General features: G+C 40.9%; 1 protein-coding gene across 1 annotated transcript in view; it reads left to right on the top strand.

The window, feature by feature from the left end:
* Positions 1-18552, top strand: part of LOC124178837 — a 50346-nt gene that overhangs the window by 20273 nt on the left and 11521 nt on the right. Inside the window, exon 2 of the mRNA XM_046562570.1 lies at positions 14192-14300. Coding sequence (XP_046418526.1) covers positions 14216-14300 — 85 coding nt within the window. The 5' untranslated portion in view covers positions 14192-14215. The remainder of the gene's footprint in view (positions 1-14191; positions 14301-18552) is intronic.

Here is an 18552-nt window from a genome sequence, read left to right as displayed (position 1 = left end):
CTCCCGAACTGACTTTTAGGGGGTGACGAAGATTCGCCAATGGTGACGTTTCCGGAAAATTGCATGCACATATTCACGCAACTGAGCAGATCATGCAATGTGACTATTTTTTCTCTATATCCCGTGAAGTCCCATGAAATCACATCAAGTCCCGTGAATTCTTTTTCCTCCATTTTTTTCTTCATGTCCTGTGAAGTCCCGTAAAGTCCCATGAACTCTTTTTTCTCCAATTTTTTCCAAAGGGAAAAATGGGAAGTTTTGAACTGAAAAAGGCAATGAATCGAAGGAGACGAACCAGACGGAAATTCTGAACCCTTTTTGCTACGGGTAAAATTGTTGCCCACAACCTTGAATTTGTTGCAACAATTCTTCTCGCGAGCAATTGACGTAATCATATTTATCGAAACAAAAACTTTCCGTTTGTATTGATTTATCACAGTCAGAACGATGCTTGCACCATTCCTCCTTTAGAAAAATCAATCAGCCCAGTTAGGTATAATTTTGGCGTTGGCCATCTCGCTGATGATTTCAGAGTTCGTTGTTCGAGTCGAAGAAAAAGTTTCAGCGGCACGTTTTCGACGCTGGCTACCAGCTAATTGTGAGTCCAGCTCGGTGAAAGCTTTTCTGTGTAACTGTACGAGGATAAACAGCTGGAAAGTCAAGACAAAGCTAATGAAATTATTCTTACCGGTTAGTAGTATTTCAAAGGCTTTTCTCGAGATCATTTTTTGTCGTCAACGTGCTTTTTCTGATATAATGGATATTCACGGGCTTTGTTTTCAATCCCCTCTCTTCTTTACCCGTTGATTGAGGTAATATATTGCATGATTTATATGCTAAAGTTTAAGTCACGCAATCGGCGCGAATTGGATAAATTCAATTTTCAACCACGAACTCAAATTTAGCGCTTCAATTGTGACAAAAAATTTCAGCAATATCAGCAGGGCATCGAAAGATGAAAGCGAAACTTTACCCTCGAATTTCGAACTCAATTACACATTGTGATATCACGACGCCGATTCTTTATTAGAAATTTTATTACAAAAAAGTTGATACAGACTCGATCCGTCGCTAAAACCCAATAAATCATTGAACCAAAGTGGAAACTTCAGTTCTATAAGAAGCCGAAAATTCTTTCGCCTCGTGATGGACGTGGAATTTGAATAAAGCCACCCCTCTAGCTGAATCAATTCCTGAGGCTGAAAACCGTGGGCGATACGTTGGTCATTTTCAAACATTTTTTTTCCTTTTCCCCCGAAAATGTCCCTTTCAGACGAACGGCAAGAAACGAAACTTTTGGTATAATGCTCCACCGACAAAAACATCTGCTCAGCGATCGAAGCACAAAATCGCGTAAAATATAACCCGAAGAGAAATATCGTTCAAGTTTCTGCAGTTCATCTTACAATCAGATATAAATAATGAACCCCAAAGGAAGCTTAAAATTCAGATTGTCTTCGATTTCTTTTCTTTTTTTTTCTTTTTTTTTGCTGATGCAGCTATCCCAAATTGCTCAAATTCGAAACAGGAACACCGACAATTTTTAGCCACTGGCTTGATGCGCTTTATTCCGAGCTCAAACGATAAGCCGCTTGTACTGATGAGGTTTCGCTTGATCTTCCTCCAAATTAAAATCAATACTAATAATACGAGGTTCGTCAATTCCCTCCAGATTGAAAGGTGAATTGAATAGGAAGAATTTGATCAATTTCGTCATGTCGGTCATACGGAGAGCTCGTTACAGCGGCTGATGAGTCCTGTCGATGGGGAAAACCGCCCGACTCTATAGGCACACAGTCACGTGTGAAAGGGCCTTTTGTCGCCGCACCCTTGCCTCGCATGTTGCGAATGCGATGTACGTTCCTCCGCTGAATTTCGGGGCAGGTTTTCACGAGCATACAACTTTCTCATTCATGGCTTATAACAATATATCAATCCTGGTATTTTTGTTATTCATATATTTTGGCGAGCGTACGTGTTACAAGCGTCGCTTGTAATCAAATTTAACCTCAGGGGAGGAATTTTGGAAAAATTTATTCCCGTGTAAATGAAACCCTGAATTTTTCCTCGCGGAAAGGGATTCGAGAGGACCGATCGCTCGCTAATAATTAATGAAACCGCCAGGCCGATGACACGTACCCTGTACAGGTAAATTTTGACAGGATGATTTTACCTCAAGCGAAACATGAGCTAACTTTACACGTGTACGCCCTGTTAGGTAAAGTATATTGATTTTAATATTTTTCAAATTTCGTTGACACGTATGTACCTAATGTGAGATTTTGTCGAATAAAACGTGTTGGGATATAAGCAGAGATTAACATTTCCTTTACACACCTCAAAATAAATCAACACGATATACACGAGGTGGATGCCACCCCAGCATTGAAACTGCTTCTATATTAAATACTTTTTCATGTGCTGCTTCATAGAAAATTGACAACGTTTTTTGTAATTTCATATTTTGAAAGGTTCAAAAAAAAAAAAATAAAAAATTGTCGATTTTCTATGGAGGAGGTTTTGCCTATAAAGAGTTTTAATGCCGGGGTGGAATCCACTCCGTGTGTATCGTGTTGTATTATTTTGAGGTGTGTGCAACAAATTAGCATATTTCGTTATTACTTTTATTTAATAGAATCCTTTTCTGAGTATTGGGAAAAAGTCATTATTGTTTTACCGGAGAACAATTAGGGTGAATCGCACCCCAAAGGTACGGTGAAGGTTAATTACTTCGTCTTTATTATTTAAAAGTTAAAAGGAACGAGTTTATGAATTGGAAATAGTAACATCGACACTCGATTGTGAATTTAAGAAAGTTTCAACGGCGTTACGCAGCAAGTAAAAATTCGATTGCGTTGCGTGTCTGACTAGCGTATTGGGTTTTTCTGAATTTGGCAACGTCGCGTCACGTTATTGTGAAAGCTTTTTATATTCACTTTATATACTTCCAAGATCTGTCATGCATAAAATCCATTTTTTTTAAATTTACAACCGAAAAATAACTCCAATACAGCAATTTCACGTTTTACGAATGCGATACGCTGTTGCCACGTCACAACGTGTTATGGCTTGCACAGACGTGTATAAATTTTTTTAAATAATTTTTTCCAATATCATGGAAGTGGCGAATAATTTTGAAATATCTTAATCAATTATTATTAGATTTGCTGCTACGGCCAAAAAAAAAATTGTAAAGAAATTTCAATGTCACTTCATTACAAATTCAATTGATAACTTCAATTTCTCAGCCATTCTTCGATAAGAATACGTGTAAAACGAGCGAAGAAATATTTGCTTATATCTCACAAACAATCCCATGAAACGATACAAAATTTTATTCTGGTGAATGAATGACATAAATATATCGAATTGCCAAATATTACCGAAAACTGAACGTCAAATTTTCGTATCGTCAGAACTCCCTTGAAACAAAAATCTGTACGCGGTATATGATAAAATTTTACCCCCACGCGTTAATTTATGTACACACAAGCTTTCAGGCGAGAAGTATCAAAATTTCCGCATGACGCTACTGAACGCAACGCACAGAAGCGAAATTGCCTCCGCAGAGGAGTACTAATTGCAAATAAGGCTCGAAAGCTGGGGTTCGTGCTTTCCCGGTTACGAGAGTCGGTAAATACGTACAAACCCTGTGAGTGAAAATTCAGGTACGTGCGTAAACATACACGCATGCGCTCGTGTTACATTATAGGAGATAACAAACGCGTAGGCAATTTGGACGTGCGTTCCTTACGCGATACGTGCACAAGTTGAGGTTGAGCGAGGCGCCGATCGTGTCCCGTAGTATTATGGCTTTATTGGCTCCTGAGAGTTGTTATACCAAGGAGATCGCCGTCAAGTTATTGAGCATTTTGTACGAACTGACCGAGATTTGACGTTCGATCTCAGGCGCCGTGCTTTTTCGATTTCAAAATACGTCTGAACATCGTTTCAACCCAGTTGTCGAAAATCTTTGGAGGTGGTTACTGCCGACTTTATAAATTCGAACTGGGGAAAATAATACGGGAAAGCCTGGAGCAGATATTGATTTGAAAATTTTCAACCAGTCTCGCCACGTTTTGGCATCGTATGTATTAGACATGAAAAGTTTAATACCGTCGATGAAATACCACGTGTTTAACGAAATATTATTATATTTCAGAAAGCGTGTAATAGATTTACGGATAAAACGTGCGTAAGTACGACGTCTCTCAAAGCCCGAAAAAGCCCGAAAAAGCCCGCGTTATTTAATTTTGTGTCCATCAAGATCACGTTATCCAATTTATTTTTATGAAACACGTCGCAAGAACCGTAACGAAATTTTTGCTTAAAAATATTTTCCGACGGTATCGAACCAACGTAACTCTCTTGCCTGAAGTCGACGATATATTAAATCGGTCGTTTTGCGATTCATAATTCCAACCAAACTCTGCAACAAAGTTTGAAATTGTGGAGGAATTTTTCTTCTATTTTTCTTGTATAATTCCAACACCGGAGCTCCTCTTGACCCGTATCCCAAACTAAGCCGTCAAAGTAAGAAGTAAGAAGGGTTCCCGAGGCGTAACTTCACGTCATTTAGGGTACCCGCAATCCTGTGAGAATGTTCTTGTACGTGTGTAGTGCAGTGGTGTTCTCTCTGCGTTAAAGCCAATGTTAGAACTCTCACGGTGTGGGTATATTCTCGGGAGAATTCCGAATGAAATTTATTTCGTCGGGTTACCATTCGCTAGCCACAAACTCTTGTCTCGGCGCCTGAAGGGTCTTCTCGTCGTAGTGAGATCGTTGATAAAGACACCCTTCACCACGTCAGCAGATATTTAAAACATGACGCTGATACACTTTTCTCGTAAAACGAAAAGGACATGGTGTACACCGAAAATTACAATCTATACCTTATTTTGCAAAGCTTTCTAAAACCCCTTTCACGATCCGATATTAGAGATGAATTTAAGAGGAGGCGTTACGAAAACGCCTTGCGAAGGCCGATCTTTATTGTATTACCAGGAAATTCATACATGCTGAAAATAGGGCGATAAATCCCGGGCCAAAGTTCATTCACCTGGCTAATTGATTTTAGAACAGCTTTCCATTAGGCGTATAGGGTGGCTAATGAACGACGCTCGGCGAATGGAAGAAGAAGGCTTTAAAAGAAGCTTACCATGCGAGATTGTTGAACAAATTGTTTGATTGGCGAAGGTGCTTCGGTTTTATAGGTACATCCAATTTGTTGAGATCATAGAGATCGTGCAGTGCTCGTTATGGGTATGAATCTGCCCTGGGTTGCGAATCAAAGGACAGAATGTAGGCGGTAAGATAATCTCAAACCAGGTCAACAGCGCTTTGTCATACCGAAATTAATCCACCGTTTCGCAAAGCTTTGATCCTTTTGCAATATTCCAGTCATATATTAAAAAAAAAACACGCGAAGACTTGTCGACCCAACTTCCGACGCAACTTTCCACAACCATTTCCCTTATCAAGGCATATTTGTTACATCGATTTACTTGAAAGAGATTCATGGCTCACAAAGATAAAACACATATTCCTTGTTTTATTGAATAAAATGCTGGCTCGTAAGTTACAGTGTGTAAGTGATTACCGGTAATTAGACAACATGAGGAAGAAGTCAATTTCTTCCTATCTTCGTCAAACGTCACAGAGACGTGGAACGAAACGTTGTAAACTGGCCAAACGGAAGAAAATCTTTGCATGAATTTAACCCTAAATACCTGCTATGAAGCTATGAACAAAATCAGTTCGAAGCATTTATCCCCTTACTACCTCTCATTCCGCGGCTTCGAACTTTACTTTTGCCACTTTGCACACCCGGAAAAAACCGCGCTAAACATTTTTCCGTGAATACTTTTGAACCTCTCAAAGAATCCAAGCAGTATTGATTACTACATCGGAACTCTTTAGAAAACGAAGACAATCATAGGAATAATAGTAAAGATGGTGACAAGAAAAGAAAATAGTACACTCGGATTGAGTAAAGAAGAACTTGCAAAGCAAGGGTGAAAAATAACAGCCAAACTTTAAAAAACTTTTTAAACTTTTTAAAAGACTCATTCTTACGGAAAATCGAATCAGTGACATTTTCATTGATTCTTATCGGCGTAAACTGAACACAGTTTTGGTTTATTTTTGAACACTGAAAAAAGTTTAAGCGAAGCAAAAAACTTAGTTCCAAAAATTCCCCCGCGTGTTCTTTCGTCTTAGTTCCCAATAGTTGTTATGTATTGTTTTTTATTTTATGGGATTCGAAGTCTGAGAATTAAAGTTTCGGGAAAGTTAGCACACCGATTTGACAAGAGCGACAGAACTGGCATTCCTGATAAACCTAATGAAAAAAGAAATATCTGGCAGGCGTTGACTAGGACTCAAAATTTTTTGTGCGAACACGTTAACGAAACAGCTTCCGCTGCAAAGGATCAAACGCCAGGATGTCAGAATGCATGCTCGTGAGCATCGGCTCCTGCTTCGAGGTCGCCTACCCCGGATCGAAACCCTTCGGTTCTGCAGAAGTGCTCGAGTTACGACGCGTGGAAACAAGGCAGTCTTGATTTTCAAGCCTTTATATTTCGCGCCAAGATCTCGAACGGAATGCTCTCAGAGCTTGGACGTTGTCGTTAACGGGACTGAAAATTGCGTCGACAGGAAACAAGGCTGCTGTGGCTGCGATAAAAAGCTCAAGTTGACTCCCCTCTTCGGATGGCACCGTTGGTCGAGCACCATTATCGTTGAGTGGCTCATTTTCACTTTTTTCCTTCTATTTATCGGACCGTCGGTGTCACCCGGTATAAACAGCTGCGATTCTTCGCTTTCGCAAAAGCAAGGCAAGAATAGAATAAGAAATAATTAAGCAATACTGGTCCGCGGCACTAGCTCACAAAGCGCAGAAATCTTTGGTCTAAACTCCGGAAGAATATCCTCTGAAATGTACTTCTATGTATCAACGTCACCTACTGTAAACTGGCCGTAGAAAAGCTTTAACTATTTGGCCCACAATGCCAGAGCCCGTTAATTATCACACTTAGTTTCGTAGTGTTTCGCGGTATATTCTCAACAATGGATAAATACGTATATACGTACAACGTCCATGCATAGCGAATGTATAACGTCGGGCGGAATTAATGTAAGCTCATATCCCACGTCATTTTCGTGCGAGCTGTTTAGCAAAGAAATAAATTGTTGTGCTTCGCTCAGACGATTAATAATGCAGACGATAATATAAAAGAAAAACGCATCGAACAAGAAGTGAAAAAAATGTAAATGCTGAGGGAAAATTTTGAAATCCTTGTAAAATGGTTTTGTTCCGAATTTTGGCTGCACACCATTGGAAAAATGTCAAACTAAAACGCCGCCGAGGAGATTATTTGGCGGCAGATTCTGCGCTCGCTGTGTATTCATATAGGGTGGTTAGGTGGTACGTACCTATCTGAAATACGTAAGGGTTAACGGTACTCCGCAAACACACGGCAGCTACCACCGTTAGTATAATACTGCACAGGCAACAATCCCCAATCTCTAGTCCGCACGCAGACCTTAATATGCTTAACCAGCTTTGCAAAAAAAGCTTTCCCAGATTGTGTAACACAGGAAAAATCCGTCCGGATATTTACCAGAAAATATAGGTTCGAGGGTGCATTGAAAAACTGGTGTTAAAATCCTCAGCTCTGCACTACGTCATTCGGTATCAGCTTCCTTCCGTTTCGTCGGACGTAACCTGGTGATTTGTGAAATTTTCTGCAAGCCTCCCTGATTCATCAAGAAAACTGTGAATTGAACTGAACCGAACGAGTTGATCCTATGATAAAGACGGTTTCTTCTTCTCGTCCCTCAGAATCGAATTTATCCCCGTAGATCAATTTAATACGCTAAAAGTTTAATACATTGGTTTTCGCGGTGAACGGCAGGATTCTCGAGGTTTTCTTCGTGTTACTTCAAGTCCATTGTACGGGTATTTGTGAACGTTCTCGATCTCCGCGGAAAAGCATCACCTTTGTTACATATAGTTTGATATACGATATAACAATCGCTGGACTATTGGATCCGAATTGATAAAGGCTTCGTCTCTGATGAAACTAAATTCTATTGGTAGGTAGTTGGTCATACGGCGTACGGTAACAACGAAGTTTCGCAGTCGCAATCAACGCGGTTTAATGAGATTTTCATCAATTGTCACACGTTCACCTGCTGAAAACGACATGTCACATGGAACCTCGAAATATCGCTGGCTTGAAGCCGCTTTTCGCAAATATGAATGGTAGTATGAGTTTCACTTTGACATATCGAATATCGAATTTGATCTATGAAAGACGTTTCGGTTCTGTTTCATAAATCCTAGATAATAAACGAAAATGGATGCAAAGAAAACTGCCTTAAAACAGTACGAAATTGAAAAAAAAAAATCATAGGTAACATATTTTTTTGGGAAGTTTTTAACCTTCGCTCATAGAATTTAAGCATGATTAATAATTCTATCTATGATCAGTTGAGTTGAAGAGCTAATATTTTACAAATCATCAACTGTGATAAAGTAAAATGAGGTTTGAGAAGATAATAAAAATCAATTCTCCGATGCCCGAAATAGTTCACATGAATCGATTATAAAGTCGATAACTGTATTTCGAGTCATGTCATTTTGAAAAGTGTAATCAACGTCTGTCAGAGACCACTAGATACTGCGATAACGGCGCGTGTCACTCACGTTGAAAACTCGAAGTGTTGTTCAATCGACGTGAATCCACTGGACGAGTAGCACGCAATTCTTTTTCGGTAACGTACGTATGACGACTCAACCACCGCTAGGGTCATAAGAACACATATCAGACCTGCACGTTGAATGCCTTGCATTTAAAGTAAGAAGAAGAAGAGTTCGGATGTTCATTTTACGGATACTAGTGAATCTGTTTTCGAAAAGGATCATTCGATTAAGCAGCTTTCAATTTTAATTCCATTTTCCGGACTACTAATATTGATCTTGCCTCATTGCGTATATTACAAATATTTGTGTAGTGTGATTCACGTGCCCCTTACACGTCTCGAGTATTGTAAACCTCGAGTTTCAATTACGTCTCACAGTGGCATATTTGTATATTCTCGTTTTGGCAGGCATTACGTTGCCGCAAAAAGTGTAATAATGCAGATGCAACCTCTCTCCGAGCATCATTATAAAACGGTGAATAAAGACTCGAAAAAATGTACGATATTTTGATCGTCGTATACAAGCCACGTTGACACAAGCGAGAGCAGCCGTCGATAACAGACTCGTGGAAAAGCGATCCGTTCACCCACTCATGAAAGTACCATCTCCGTTTGAGAAACAATATGAATTTGAAATTTTCCACGATGCAGCAGAGTTGATATTTCCAGAATACCCGGTGCGTGTATGCATACAGTTGTACTCCTGCATACGCAGACACCCTCTGTAGGCATTTCGACCCGTACTGTAGTAGCAAATACGTGGTAACTATGAACAGCCTGAGCATAGGGACGAGTTCCACACCGATAATTGAGCATGTATGCGGATAATCCAAAGCTAAAGACATATCACATATACCGGTGGGTTTCATGAATATTCGCTATAATAGATATGCTAGTAGATATACCATCGTGCCAAGTTTAATCATGTTAGCTAACGGGTGAGTCGCTGATGTATGATCACTCTGAAACGTCTGCACGGAAAGAAAAATAATGTAGACTTTACATCTCTCACGGTGAACATATGTGCATGGATAGCACTTTTTTGGAGTTAAATCTACAGCAATTTTGTCAACATTTACAAATCCGATAATAAGAGTTACAAAATCAATAGTAAGAGTTACGATATGCTCAGGTAGATCCATCACAATTGATGTAGATTTGACTCCAAAAAAGGAGTATCCATATATTTACGACACGGATGTAAAATCTATGTTACGTTTATTTCCCTGTGTAGGCGACGTGCGTTGATCGATAGCTAGACAGACGTCGGGGCGCCAAGCTGATTCTAAGCCATAGAAGCCGAGCCGACATTACTTCCGAAAAGTAACACTCAGCTGGTTTCCCACCATCTGCAGAACCCACCTAAAGTTGGAAAAGTCCGTGAGAAGTAAGAGAAAGGTGTGACCAACTCGGACAGAAAAGTCCCTCGGAGTTGTTTCTTCGTCACTCTTAGTTACGCCTTCGGAATAAGATCGATACCTAAGCCTTATGCCAAATACATGCTTGTTTCTTCCACGGTGCGAGGAACGCCGCATGAAACAAAATATTTGTATAAAACATTGAAATAACATCCACGAGTGCCACCGTATTCCAAAGTCGAACGAAAAGTCTCCTTGCTTGGTTCGATACCCCCGACAACGCTTGCGTTTTCATGTCGTTAATATATTCAGTTCCTGTCAAAGCTTCACCGAAAGATCAACAGAGGCGCAGGCCATCCTGCAAGGCTGACTTTGAGATTTTAAGCAAACTTTTGGGCTTAAGATACCCGTTGTTATAATATCCTAACTCCGTATCAGCGGGTGGACTCAGCGATGGGAATAGGCTGAACGATAAGAAGACAGTCCATCGCGAGAACAATGGAACTCGGTGCTTAAATCACTATTACTCAGTCCCATCATGAAACAATATGCCTACATTACGCGGTTAGGCTGTAGCTACACTCGAAACGGCGTACGAACCCAGCATCGCCAATGCCAAGGGCATGTATGACGTTCTCATCCAAGGCAAGAACCGTCCAAGTTTCGGAAAGTGTAATTACACGGCGTTCAACTTGCGGAGTTTGGTATTAACTGCAACGCAAAATTAACTGTGCAGTTACTGTCAAGTTTGGTTCAACACAACTTAGGAAAAATACACTTTTTCAAGAGAAGTTTGCCGACAGGCGTTGCATCATCGATGATATCAATCACCGATAACTTGTGGATAATTGGAATACCTCGGTGCTATCAGGCAATTAAATTATTCCATCAGGCATGGAATCTGTTCGAGAATGGTCGACCTCAATGTGGGTACCTTATCTGGCGGTGAGCGATCCTCTACTTTGTCCTGGTTCAATCAGGTGACCCCAAACCTATCTACTTTACGACTCGATTCACCCGAATCGAGTGGATCCTCCTTAGAGAAATAAGGTAATCGCTATCTTGCCAAACAATTTTCCTACTCCTGTATTTCTGATATACTCGGCAACTGAGAGAGCACGTGCACCTGTCAAAACAGTGACGCCAGTCATCTAGCCGCTTGACAGAGCAAGGGGATAAGTTGAACAAATAGACGCAATATCCTTGCTCTCATAAACGGGGAACAAGGTCACGAAAGTTTCATCTAATTCTGAACAGTAAGTTTCTATTTCTTCTTGAAGGTGGGCATATCTCCTCGTATAGTTTTGGAAAGGGAATCCTGGCCGATGTAAGGCGGCATCTCCGCGATCTGTCTGCAATATTTTTTCCCTCAACTTTTCACTCGTCCAGACCAGTCCGTGTCTTCTTCTCTCGTTAGTCATGCCATATCATGCATTTGATTGAGGCTCGGATCGAAGGGACTCACCCGCCTCTTCCCAACGTCAAATCCAAGGTTCCGTTCGTTTCTCTTGATCCTTGCGCCTATCACAAAGCTTCCCCCGAGGGAGTTCTCGTGCACGGCAAACGGCTCCTTCGGTTCTTGCATCATCCGGAAGAAAGGGTCTCGAGCCGGGGTTGGAAGGTCAAGTTTGTGAACGGCCTCCTGCCGCACCCTAGATTAATCCCGTCGACGCCAGACACGAAACGTACCGCAAACTAATGTCAGCGATATACAGACTGAACAAACGAAAGACTTAGTCGGTACCATTTGCACTGCCGTAAGAGCACTCAATTTCTGCCAGTTAAGCTTCTCATAATTAGAGCAAACTATACGGGGTAAAGATTCCTTGAAAAAGTAACGGCATTACAGGGATCACGAGGTACGCGGCTAATGACAAGAACCCGAATTTGCTTATTTTTTCTTCGCCTTCAGTTTTCTCAGTGTTTTATCACCGATTAAATAAGGGAGGGTTCGCGGGTAAGTGCTAATCGATGTTTTCGTTTCGACGTCTGTATCGCAGGCATAGCTGTTAGATTAAATTACTTTCCGAACACACCTGATTGTGAAAGGGGTCGGGTAAACCCACGCACCGGGATTCCTCCTCATACACCTGGTACACCGTACAGCATTCATTGCATAGCCGAAGTTGATTTTAATTAAACTTCGTCTTCGTTCAGAAGTTTATCGTGGCGCTAATTTTCAATTACAAAGCTGCGTCGAGTCATTCATTCCGCAATCGAAGGTGCTTATTTTTCTTATTGCTGGTAAAGAACCACGGCTGATATGCTTATCGTTAGTCAGAAATACTTAATCTTCGCACCGATACTCACAATTAGAGATCAAATATATTTACTTGGCATTGAAATTATCTTCGTATGCACGCCGCGGATGACCTGCAGTTAAGAAATTGTTATAAAGGCTGATAAGAAAAAAATAATTATTTCACATTTGCGGTATCACGGGGATCTCGCATGTGGCGAAGAAGATTGAAAAAAAATTCTCTCATGGCCCGCCGAAGAATCAAATAGAATATTTTCACAGGACTGGTACGTCTGGAGAGAATTTTTTAATAATACGCTCTTATTGCATCAGCTGCTAAACAGTCTTTCGAAGGACAGTCACGTAGAAGTTAGGACCTGTGAAACGACACCCCTTCTAGCTGGAGGCAGTTAAGTAAAGGCGTTATCGTTAGATGAAGGGAAAAGGCGCTACTGGCCTCGACGTAGGTGGAATAAATATGTGCCGTTCGCACAGAATCGTACAAAAATTTGGTCAAAGTTTCGACTGCTGGCACACTCACGTTGTGACTACATAAAAATGAAGCGGAGGTAAAAATTGCCAGTTCAAAACTGTGTAAGTTGCATTCTTAAAGCATAAGCACAGAAGTGTAGGCTCCATTTTACACGTCAGTCTCTCAGCGATGTAGCCGTGTAACTAAGTTTCTTCCTATTAGCAACAATTCGTAACAATGTGTTCATGCGATATGCTGAGAGACTTTATCTTCGTGAAAGTTTAGTAACGTCAGGGAAAGAAAACTCGAGGAACAAAAACATCAGCCAAGTTTTCCATCGTGTAATTGGGGCTCCGTTAATCGAGTCGTCATCTCGTATTCAATTCACCTGACACTTTGACGTATCCCCGTGACCTTAATCGAAGGAAGAAAAAGTTAGCCAAAAAATAATCTGTAGAGTTGTTATCAATTCGACATGTATCATTAACCATGGTGGCCTTGGGGGATGTCGTATCGTTCCTCCTTTCAGTTTTTCCATAAACCGTTTGACCCTCTTCCATACTTCCTTTCGCCATTTTATCCCTTCGTCTGACAGAAGGGCAAGCCATCGCTGATATGTGGCGAAAAATTCCATATTCATCATTCTGAATGGAAGGGAAAAAGTAGGCCTACCAGTCAACGGAGTGACAAAACACTTGAAGTTGAAATTATATATTCATGAACACGAGTAAAGTGATCGATGATCGAGATGAAATGTTTCCTGCAGAAGCCTACCTTAGTGATTCGTTACATTAATAATCTTCTATATTAATACTTTGTTGCTAAAGGCTGCAGTGACCACGTGATACAAGCCGTGTGCAGTTTTAGATTTGACAGACGTTGCTTTGAAATAGTTCAAAGTTAAATCAACCTGCATTTATCGCGTTTCGAAAGTATTATCAAGTTCGATGCGCATACAATCGACAAATCATTAAACTTTGACAGAAGTGAACTACCGTATTCAAATGTGAGCATTTGAGAACACGCGCCAGTGAGAGCGCCCCGTGTTATTGATTAATCGAAGGTACAGAGTGAGGAGCGTAAGGGTAACAAACAGGGTGGTAATTTGGCTACGTCACATGCGCAAAATTAAATATAAACTTTGAACCAGTTCGTTTCACCGCCGAAACATTGCCCACATGGTTCATGCTTCATGCAAGAGCCAATTATTGTCCCTAAAAAAATAATCACTGCCCGCGTGATTCGCGCCTCACAAGTTCGGCCATAGGCAGAGAAAATGTAAGGCCAAGTGGGCCAGCCGGAAATAGAAATCTTCTATATCACGTAGCTGACAATGCGAGCTAATGGGCGACGTTGAAACGTAGTCGTTGGAAATAATTTGTAATTCATGGTGTGTTTTCACGCGATCTGTTCCAGACGTGCTCAACGAGGATCGGAAAAATGTCGGTCGAGGTGAGAGCGGGACGTCCCACAGTGCCATCGGCCCCTCAATCGAAGAGACCCACCATCCTGGTGTATCCAACGGGTAAGTTGATTGCCAGGCATTCTTCGTCCAACAATAAGGACCTAATCCAGAGGCTCAAGTGTCGAAGTTCTCATCGGCGCGGCGTCGAGAAGTCGCAGCTAGTCTTACAATTAGAGCATATGCTACCGGAGGAAGCTCAGTCCATGCCGTCAACCTCGCGAAAACTGCAACCCGAGTGACGAGAGAGCGAGATATATTATACACTGGATACTCTGGCTTTCTCACTCTACATTTGATTGGCCGATCCTGTTTCCTACCGAAAAAACGTGAATAATCAACAGCTATGTATTTTCATTTCAACTATACCATCATAGTCGCTTGTTTCCAGTAATTATGATTTGATCCGAATCTATGTTTTCACACTTAACAATTTACTGCGAAAAATTTTAACCAACTGCGTAAAAATCATTCATGCTCATTGACCTCCTCGTGACTACAATGTTTAGTCTTGAATTTCTAGTTTCCTATATATTTTCAACACATGTTTCAACATCGTAGATGGTAAAATTTACTAAGTTGCAGCTGGGTTTCTTTTTAAATTTGTCGAAACGAGCGCGTTAAAAGTGGGAAAACGTATCGGCGAACCAGGTGTAGAGGGAGGGAGACGGGTTATATCTGGCATAACTTCTCCATCTCTATCTATGCAGCCAAAGTAAAAAATGTAAAATTGTACGATAAGGTTTTACCGCTACATTTCAGTCTCGCTGACGAAGAAATCGAGGGACCGAAACGCACTTGGCGCAATGGGAGAAACATGCATAATTCTCGCGCGATTGCACTTAACTTCTGTTATCTGAACAAACGTGGCAATCGCTAATCCAGTTTAGTCGCCGATAACACAACCCTTGGCTTCTCGGAGTGAGCGAGGTTATTAAGAGCGGGTACTAAGTCCTTCAAAGTCCTAATCACCCATTCGCGGATCGCGTTGCGTCTAGGACGCGGCACATTGCGGCTTTCGGGTCCAGCTACGCCATCATCCGATTTGGAATATACCCTTTCGATGATCGAGATACGCCACGCCTTCGCAGTGGGAATTCCTCCCTCCCCGGGACTGATGTGTTCGATTATCATTTCTACAAGCTGAACAGCACTTGACGTTAATTAACCTAAAATTAATTCGGACAAGGCCGCGACCCGCCTGTTAGAATTAGAGTTAGAAACCCCGTATTGTGGGACAATTATAAGGAATCCAAATCGAGAAAGAGGATTCAAGTCAGATTACACAGGTCAACAAAAAAAAAAATTTGTTTTTTGTGTGTATATACGAATGAAGAAATTTTGATTTTATACGTCGATTATTAATCAAAATTTTCATTTATTAGTTACGGAGTTTGTTTTTGTCTCATTTACGTTGATAAATAAGTCTTGAAGTTTTTGATTGGCAGTATAAGCATCAGGTAGCAGTACGTTATATTTATAAAATTATATCGAGTAAAACGTTTTTTCTTTTATAAGTTACATGGAAGAAATCAAAATTTGATGTCGAGAACCCGCACTCAAAATTCGTGTTGACCGGTGATATTTCTGTTATATTTCCAGATATAAAGTGAGGGACAAAAGTATTCGTTCCGTGGATGAATTTAAATAAAATAAGGAATAATTCTTTAAATTAACTTATTTATTCAAAAGTATGCCGTTTTATTTCTTGTCACAAGTAGCCGTTATGGCAAGTATTTCACTGTATTTCTGTCTTCGATTCTTCTCGACGCATAAGAAATCAAAAAATTTCGTATTCAGCTGGTACATCGCACTATACGTATTATGCGAGTGCGGCTTGCAGTCCGATATGGAAATACATATAAAGTATGAGCTTTTGTGCTTTTATGCACATACAGCCGCGTTACACGCGTGGCGATTGCACAACGGGGGCCTCTTTCACGGTTCTTAACTTATCATCTGCAAATAGGGACTTTCGAAATCCTATTATGCTTAATGCGCGTGGGCAACGAGGCGTATAATGAAATCGAGATGAACGATGAGCGAGGGATGTGCGTAATAAAAAATCAAATTTACCCTGCTGAGCCGTGTTGAGTGACGCTTTTTTGTTTTCCCTGTAGCTGCATTAATATTCAAAGCTGACGGATTAATCTTTTATTCCGCCACTTCGATAAGGTATTCAAAAAATGTTCAATGCCAATTCGCGCTATTCGTTCCACAAAATACCATTATAATTGTAAAATGGATAATTGAGTCGACCCGAATGCCTGTCCCAATTGATTAAAGTCAACCGAGCTGACACCTGCCCGCAAGTGTTACAGTCTAATCTAATCACGCAGCGATTCCGGGCAATTAATCCCGTTCATCGATGAATTGCTTTCGGAACAATATCGCCTTTTATTTATCACCATTTTTGCAGGGAAACAGAAAATCGCGCAAACCCAGTTCGAAGGCGAACTAATATGGATCGCGAACAACTAGTCCACGGTATTTCGAAACCTCTTCAAACCTTCGTGTCTTATATGACCGTCGGACTTGCACATCGCTTTTCGAATCCGAGACGGGTGTAAATTCCTCAGAGATCCGGTATTGGATCTCGAGTCCGTCAGGCTTCCATCTGAAAGGTGCGTCCATATAATGCCACGATTTTACAGAACTATACTTTGTGCTCCTGAATCTTTTGCAATAGAAACAGAACTGAAAAGCAAATTTCCCGACTGTCGGTTTGCCTTGGTTCGCTATGCGATGCGAAAAGTTGCCAATCCTCGGGACTGAATGCTGGGAGAATTCTCATTACATTTTCTATTAAAAATTCTGTGTATTTGCGAGGCTGGGTCGTATTTCGTGCCGTAGATTATTGCACAGTTTACATTGAATGAAATTTCGATTTTAAAAGATTCGCACGGGAGAATTGTGAAATTCGAACGTTCAGCAAGGTGAAAATTCTGAGCGGGTCCTGAGCACTTTAAGCTACTGCAAAAACCACGACGTTTCTGTAGAGGAAATATTTCGGAGGCGAGAAAAATTCTGCCCGCTTTTACGCTTAGCAATCCTTGTAAGTAAGTGGCAAAAAATTAACTTGAATAATCTTATCGATCCTTGAGGCGAGCAAGTAATAAATCAGTCCATTTACTACGGGTTACGAATTTAACGGGAACAAAAGTATCAAACCATTCCACCTCAACGCGTCGTTCGATAACTCAGCCAGAACACTTCTAAAGGATGCACTTAGAATAAAACAGAAGCATGAAATGGAAACTAGATGAAACTGTCTACAATGCATCTCTCGAATGTCTGTCTCGTACAAAGTAGGTGTACTATAATTTAATGTCGAGCTCAAAGTTTGCAATATCGGTTTACACCGAAGAAGAATAAGTCGTGTCACTCTCCTGCCTTGCAGGCTGATGATATACGAGTCTACCTACCCAACCATTCTAGTCTTGTCAGAAGTCTTGGTACACGGTGATGTTACACTCAAGGTTGTGGACGAAGCGTACGGTCGAAATGGATTGCATCATTTATATTGCATTATCTTGCCTGCCGTCTGCATTCTTAGGGAATCGCGCTGTCACTTTCAATTCGTAATACCGACATCTACGAGGAACGAACAAATGTGTGATAGAGTTTCTCCTGAATTTCGGTCTCCTTTAACTGGAACAACGTGTACAGATGATCCGCAACCAACCGTTGGGAAGAAAAATTCACACCGGAACGGAACGCGCACGTTCAGCGGTAATTTCAAACTCTAGCCGGTAAACTTTGGGTTCAAGATCCTCGACCGCGGTAGGCAGAATATTCAACGCCGAAGGGTGAACGGAGTACGCTATTTCCTGTGTAAATAATGTATGACCATGGACGTGTATAAACCATTCTAGTTCGCTAGCGAAGGCCTTTGCCAAAGTGTAATTCGAGTTGAAGGCAGTACTTTGTTTCAATACAATACGTCAGAAAACCGAACGGCGGTGCCTCCAGGCCTGACCCGAAGCTCAAGTTATCATTCAAATTTCAACAACCATGGGCGACGAAACGAATAAGGTTTTCACAACGACGCTATTATCAAAATTCTGGGTTATCAATTCTCAACAATAACGAGAAGCATCGATCTCTTCGAAACTAATTCCTTATGTATAAAGACTAGAAGGTCGAATGTCTGAAACTTTTTTCCAACCAACTTACTCCTTTGTAATTATACATACGACAAGTAATTTTTTGGCACTTGGTTAGTTTTAACTCGTAATAACACGACGACATACCAGTTGTGATGGTGCGTCTTTTTTAATTGCCGCCATCTCTGAAAGCGTGATTAAAACTGCTT

This window comes from Neodiprion fabricii, chromosome 3 (assembly GCF_021155785.1).
Source record: "Neodiprion fabricii isolate iyNeoFabr1 chromosome 3, iyNeoFabr1.1, whole genome shotgun sequence".
NCBI lineage: Eukaryota > Metazoa > Arthropoda > Insecta > Hymenoptera > Diprionidae > Neodiprion > Neodiprion fabricii.
This window is presented reverse-complemented; position numbering and strand designations above follow the sequence as displayed.